Source organism: Alexandromys fortis, unplaced genomic scaffold, assembly GCF_014885135.2.
Source record: "Alexandromys fortis isolate MF-2015 unplaced genomic scaffold, M_Fortis_MF-2015_v1.1 scaffold_5, whole genome shotgun sequence".
NCBI classification, from domain to species: domain Eukaryota; kingdom Metazoa; phylum Chordata; class Mammalia; order Rodentia; family Cricetidae; genus Alexandromys; species Alexandromys fortis.
The window spans coordinates 13,038,755-13,046,253 of record NW_026067924.1 but is presented as its reverse complement, the minus strand read 5'-3'; the positions used below and the strand labels follow the sequence as shown (position 1 = coordinate 13,046,253).

General features: G+C 34.2%; 1 protein-coding gene across 1 annotated transcript; it reads left to right on the top strand.

Moving 5' to 3' along the window:
• The first annotated feature begins 427 nt into the window (after positions 1-427).
• Positions 428-6,461, top strand: LOC126501631 (prolactin-3D1-like). Its single transcript, XM_050142386.1, has 5 exons — positions 428-530; positions 1,428-1,585; positions 3,029-3,136; positions 4,957-5,136; positions 6,125-6,461. The coding sequence occupies exons 1-5, from the start codon at positions 500-502 to the stop codon at positions 6,317-6,319; spliced, it is 672 nt and encodes a 223-aa protein (XP_049998343.1). The 5' UTR covers positions 428-499; the 3' UTR covers positions 6,320-6,461.
• Positions 6,462-7,499: the final 1,038 nt, after the last annotated feature.

Sequence of the window (7,499 nt, the reverse complement as noted above, 5' to 3'; positions counted from 1 at the left end):
AATGATTAATGAAATACATTTGCATTTAGTTAAAACAGTCTGTAATCATTGACTTATGTGGCTATAGGGTGAATTATTGAAAGCATTTCTCCAAACTGGAACCAGTAGGGTACAGAGCAGAAGTTCGGACACATTTCTAAGATCTGGAACCAGGGAAAAGTATGGGGGAATAATTCGTTTCTCTTGCTTACCTGGAAATGAGTAACCAATGAAGAGGTTGCCTTGTTGATTTGGAGAATGACTGGAACTCTATTGATGATGTAATGGAATGCAGCCTGATGACACATATCGACAAATAATGGTGGCAAATGTAAAGAGGATGTAAATCCACCCTGAGGGAAGAACGCCGCTGATCCACGGACATTGATTCCATATGGCCTGAAGCTATGTCTGGCTTTGGGTACAGGCTGCTGGTATATATGGGAGGTGGGAAGTTGACTGAAAGCAGCACTCTGCTTCACCTGAGTTGAAGTTCATACTCTGGTGGATCACCTCAGAGATGCAGCTCACCTCAACATTTCCAAGCTCTGGTAAGTACCCATCCATCATGTACTTCTAAGACTTCCTTAGTCTATAATTCACAAGGCTGTTTGTACAGTACAATTTCTTTGATGCTATCTATTCTATATTTTTGGAAAATTGATACCTGGTCAGGTTTCTTCTATAGACAATGAACACGGAGCTGAAAGGCAACTCTCTATTCTACTTGCTCAATTAAGTTTCAGCTGAGAGTTTTCAAATAGGCTCTTCCTTGTGTTGCAGACACAAGGCAATGCTCAATTATTTTGTGATACCTTTCTTAACAGGAGGGTAAAATGAGACAGTGTTACTGATATTGAAACATCGTTAATTGTATAGCACGGTCCATTTCAAAAGGTACCTTCTAAAAGGAAAAGATAATGAAAATTTACATTACAGAGAATTAGGCTATATTGAGAACAACTGAGTAGTCCAATCACTTCAAGCATAGAAACAGGAAATTAAAATTACTTTGTATGCCAAACTGAATATCTGCTCACATAAAACAACCTGGATAAACTATCAAATAACCTAAGTCTGAAGTGATACATGAAAGGTAAATGAATTAGTTACAATAGTAAAGTATTTAAGAAAGTGAAACTCTCTAGAATCTCAAATAGATGCAGATGACTACTTGCAGTCTTGGCTCGTGGCTAGGCAAACTCCATGTGTTTGCAAACTTGAGGAGCTGTTTCGGGGGCAATGCAAACTGTGAAATGTCTCCCCCATTTCTAAGTCTCTATGGAAAACTTTTATCTATTTCTCTGCATTTTCCAAATTGTAAACGTGAATAGTCAGTTAAGATACATCAACCCAAATCACATAGCAGAGGCCATCGGGGCACATTCACAGCTTGTTTAGCTGTCTGCTACTTTGTATAGTTCCTCTCATTATTGTTTCTCTGACAGCCGGGATGTGCATGTTGCTGCTAGTCTCAAGTCTGCTCCTTTGGGAGCATGCAGCCTCCAAACCAACTGGCGTTGTGTCCACTGAAGACCTGTATGATCGTGTAGTTGAACAGTCTCACGTCACATATAACCTGGCTGCAGATATCTACTATGAATTTGTAAGTAATGTCCTTACTTCTGGATTCTTATCTAAAAGGGCCTTCAAATAGCTGACCACTAATTAAATTGGAATGACTCATGTGTCCAATTACAAATACTTCATTTTTGTAGGTAGTACAATGAATTATATAGGAAACTGTGTAATGGGAAGAATGTGAAGTTCCGTAAAAATCTCAAAAAAATTGTAAAGAATTTAATGATATTTCAAGTTTTCCTGCACTAACTTTAGCAATAATTACTTTAAACTTCTTCATTGGAATTTGGATTTCCTGGTCATATTTCCAGGGGTTCTGTTTTTGTGGGCATTCCTTACTTACTGATCTGAAGATAGGTAGTGTATGGAAAATGAAGTGAGCTAATTGTGTAGAGAGAAAACGAGATAAAGAAAATTAAAACCGTGCAAACAGTGAAAAGAAAAACAAAACAAAATAGCTACACATAAGCTCATAAATGCAAAGAATCATGGCCTGTTGTTTTCAGTAATGAGTTTCTTAGTGAAATTGAAGGACTGCTATGGAAACAAAATGTGTTCTCTCTTCTTCATTGATATAACTCAACTATTTGATTGTGCCATTGAGGAAACAGCAAAGCAAATTTTCATTTTAAACCATATGAATTTTCATTTTAAACCATATAAATTTCATTTAAATTTTTTATTTTTAATCCATTTAAATATGGATTACATATCTCAACGTTTATAGGGAATATATATTCCCATGGTTATTTTCTGTTACTAGTTTTTCTCATACCCTTTATTCTTCTCTCATAAATTTTCAAATTTCTAAGAACCCATTAACTCTCTGATAGATAGAATTAAGTAATTTGTATTTTCTTAAAAAATACCTTGTGCCAGCACATCCTTCATACCATTTATATAGAAACTTTAAATATTTTGTGAATTCTTACTTCAATCTTTGCTAAATATTTCCTTAAAATATGCCTAGAATTTAATGATTCATTATTGACTGTAACAATATGAGAGAACCCTACATTTTTCATGAACTTTTTTACAGTACTGACACATGATGATGTATGAGAGCAAATTTATAAATCAATAATTTCCTTTTAAAAAATAATAGACTTTTTTGCAGACAAAAACCAGATGTTTTAAATATGTGTAAACAATAATAATTCTATGACTCTCAGCCTGGAAAAACTGATACTTAAAGATGTAAAAATTTACAAATTTTGGTCCATTTTAGTGATTTCTTTCCAAGAAATGCCATTAGCAAGTACAATACAAGGAAAGTAAAGAAGGGAAGAGGATGGAGGGTAGTTAGTTTACAAATGTAAAGGAATAAAAGGTAACTGAATGACGTTTCCATCTTTCTAGTGTTCTACATTTTGCTCTTACGTATCAAAAATCTGCAGGTTATCAAACTATCATGTTGGTTTTTATTCAATTCTGAATTCCCAAAAGTTGAATATCTAATTTCTTCCAGGATTCAAACTTTTTCAAGAGTAGTTGGTTTCCTAAGAGGATGCCCAGGATATGCCACACCGCTTCCATCCATACTCCAGACTCTCGTCAGGAAGTCAATGAAACAAAAGTACGTTTCTTCTCTGATTTTTACCAAAACAGTCTTGCTATACACATGTTAATTGTGATCTGTGTGATTACTAAGCCCATAAAAGTTGTGATAATTTCAGACCGAATAGATAAAGGAAGATTCAGCTGTCAATGAAGAATCACAAAATACTTTTGTTAATGTTAGCACTCAGTAAGATGCCTGCCAACTCACATGGTCCCAGAGTTGCAATTGTCCACACAGGAAACTATTTTTACCAGCACCTTCTGCTTATCCCTGGAAAGTTTTGATCTGAACTGGACAAACATTTATAATATATTCATATAAATATGGAATAAATAAAATCCCCCTGTGTTTGTGATATAACCCTAAAGATCCTTCCTATGGCATCATGTGACTAAAGGAGCAGTGTGTCCTTTCTTCTCAAGTTCCTCAACTATCCTGGACCTTTTTCTCCTCCGTCATTATTTCTATCATCCTGCCTCACTGCTCTGCTTTCTCTTATATCTGAACTTAGGCTGTATAAGAGACTTCCTTGTAGGCTAAAGGTGTTCCTCTGGATGGCTTCTCTTTTGGTGAGATTTACATAACTCTGAAGAGCTAATGTGTATGTGTCTGATCTCTTCATTCAGACTATGTGTCATAAATATCAGTTTTATTTATGTAATTAATAATGTATATCCTTCTCATATATATAATCTATTATCCAGTTATGCTTATATTACCATCACAAGAAACCTTTACACAAGATATTCTCAGGAATAACATGTGGTTATAATACAGAAAAAGAAACTGAAGAAAACACTTGTACATATTACTTTCCTAGACAATATAAATAGCACACTGGTGGTACCAAAGTATTTCATGTTGACAGTCTCTGATAATAGAACCTTTAAGAAGGCAGCAATCTGGAGTTCCAAACAGTATGCAGAATTCATTTACACTATACTTCTTTCATGCCATGCAATCCTTCTTAATCATTTTTGTCTAATGCTCCTAGCACAATGTTGGTGATCAACGTTGATGTGTTCATTTTGTTCATAAACTTACTTTTCTCTGAGATTCTGGTTGAGTTACTCTCTAGTCTTTATTTTAATGCTCTATAATACTCCTCACAAACTTTATAATCAACAACTATCAAAAGAAATTATTTTGTATGACTGTGTCTGTGGCCTAAGATTTACCAGGTTAAAATTGCATTCTAAATTTTACTGATGCCTGATATTAAAGTAATGCTTTGTAATAAATTTTCTTTGATACATACCAATAAATAAGCAATTCCTTTAGAAACAAAGACAGCAGAATCATGCAGATAAATAAGAAATAGAATTTGAAAGCCATTTTTGTCTGCATTCACCTGTTTTAATATTCTACCATAATATATAAGTACTTAAATAATATATGAGAAACTAATTTTATTCATTATTGTAGAAATTAATTGAACCACTAACTCCTCACAGTGTTAGCATATATGTAACATGAGTCATGTCTTTGGACACCTACTAAGCTATGTAAACCTGGTTTTCTCATAGGCAGGCTAAGCCACCAAAGAGAACAGTTCTAACAGCTAGGGAAAAGTGTTGAATGTTGAGGAAACACAAAATATGATCATTTGAAATAGCCAAATTTATTAAAACCCTATTAGTTTTATTTAGCCAAGTGGAATTCAGTAGTTGTCATTTTATATTTATGCAATATTTATATATTATAAAATCATTAATATAGTATTAATAATAAAAGTATACTGTAGATTGTCTCTCGTGTGAAAAAAAAAAACAAGAATCTATCTACCGAGCTGTATGTTACCTAGTTTAATATTAAATCCAATGATGTTTGCTTAGACTGAAGACCTTCTGAAAGCAATCATCAACATCACTAATGCCTGGGAAGAACCGCTGAAACATCTGGTGTCGGCAGTGCCCTCTCTTCCAAAACCTTCTGATGATATGCTGAAAACAGTCAATGCTGTGAAGGCTAAAAGTCTTGTTCTTCTGGAGGGACTTAAAACCATTCTCAACAGGGTAAGGTGTTTCTACATTGTGTCTTTGTTTATTTTACTTATAAAATTTTTGTATTATGTCATTCAAAAAGGATTTGAACCCAAATACCAGGTTATCTAATAAGCCCATAGAACAGTGATCTGTGTAGAAAATAGTAGTGTACCTCGTAGAAATTTTGACAGTACCTTTCTTGAATAGGGTGGACACTCCGGTGTACTAATTCAGAAGATCTTATAGCTGTCACAGCCTACATAACCTGCACCATAATACATTAAATAAAATATTCTGCTCATGTGCAATATAGTATATAAATGTAGAATGCATTTACCTGAAAATAATGGAAGGATCAAGACTCTCTACCAGAACTAACATGGTATGAAGGGCACATCATGGAAAGTACTGTACATAAAACTTCCCGAAGTAAAAGAACTGATGCTAGCCTTTATATTGTAGTTTAGTTAATTTCATGTACCCAGCAATAGTACCTTGCTGGTTCACTATTTGTCCACTCGTGTGTGAATGTGTCTCATCTGAAATCAGTTGAGTGTCAGAAAGTACATATGCTTGCTTCAATTTATGTTTAGGTATCTAATGACTTTACCTTAATTTCCAGCATTTTTCACTATTAATGTATAGTCCCCTATGTTCTACCAGGGTTAATTAAATATTTATGAGAAAGGTGCACTGGGAGATACATCATGTTTGTGAGTGCCTTCCTTCCATGTGTGAGGACCTGAATTTACTTTCAGAATTTGTGTCACATGTGTGATGTGGTATCTTCACTTTGTAGCCCACAGACTAGGGAATCAGATCTAAAGGGGTCTGCCATGAATTGCTGGTAAAAGCAGCTCTCTTAAAAAAATCAATGTAGATGTCACTGGAAGAATTTTACCCAAAATATTTCACACACACACACACACACACACACACACACACACACACACAGAGCATATAGATACAGAAAGGGATAAAAGATAATGTTAATAATACCTGTCCATTTGATTTTTAGACCAAGACTGTATATGAAGAAACTGACTCCCCTGTCTGGTCTGGACTGTCAGACTTAAAGTCAGCTGATGAAGACACTCAACTTTTTGCCTTTTATAGCCTTGTCCGCTGCCTGAGACGGGATACTCATAAGATCGACACTTTTCTCAAGGTCTTGAGGTGCCGAGTTGTCTTTAATAATGAGTGTTTGTTTTAAGAAGTGCAAAGTGCACGTCCCTGCAATGTTCTGTTAACAGGGTCCTTGTTGAAGCAGAACTTTAATTCTTTTTTTTTTCTTGTCAATGCATGCATGCATATAATGGATTTCTTCTTATAAAATAAAATCTAAGCATTTATAAACAGCAAATTCAGTGTGAAATTTTAAGAAAGTCTCCTGTTTCCATTTAATATAATATATACCCAGGCTTTTGTGATGTGCATGTAAAAATCGGAAGTTTGGCAAGCATTCAAGATGCCATAAAACTTATTTAAGTTCACAGTGAATGAAGAGAGATCATTTTTGCAAAATCAAAGCAAGAGATTGTTGCTACTCATAAGATCCTTTGTATCAACGGGATGGATATCCGAGGTAGTTTATAAAAGCAAATTTTTAGTCCAATAACAACAATGCAGGTTAAATAATGTTGGACTATCTATAAGCATCATTAATCCAAATGTTCAAAAATGTAATAGAAAAGAAGTATGAAACAGATCTATATTTCTCTAGTGTCTTCCTGCCTCTTGATCATCCATTAGGCCATCTTAGGAAAGAAGCAAAATTTTACTTTTCTCTAGCTTAGAATCTAAGACCATTTTAATACTTTAAAAGTGGAAATAGAAAACAAACATTTCCCAGTTATTTAGACATAGTTCAGCAGACCAGAAGACTTGGTAGCATGTCTCTCAGTGGTGACATTCTAGCTGAAGTCTGAGTTTTTCAGGTAAAATTAAGAGAAAACATAAGTGATATATAAGATAAACAAATGGAAAGCAGAGAATATGTTTGAGAACACCAGAGTGTCTATGTAGTCTACTGCTTCTAGGGTATTCAACTTATAAGCTTACATTCAAATAAATTGTTCTAGCATAGGGAGAATAGTAGAAACCATATTAAAACAGAAAATGTGGTAAAAGAATGATCTCATGGATCAATAAATCACATGATGAACACTAAAGGTACATTTTGAGAAAAAAATAATTGGCTTTTTTATGAGATTTTTTTCTGAAATAGTGATGGTTAAATAAAAAAAATATTATACTAAGATTAGTATAATACTTAATACACTCATAAAAATGATTCGAACAAGTTTAGTGGTTAATGAAGATGAGACTAGGAAAGCAGAGTTTCAAGATGCTGATGAGTTAGAACTGGAAAACTGAAAGCATGATGGAACAAT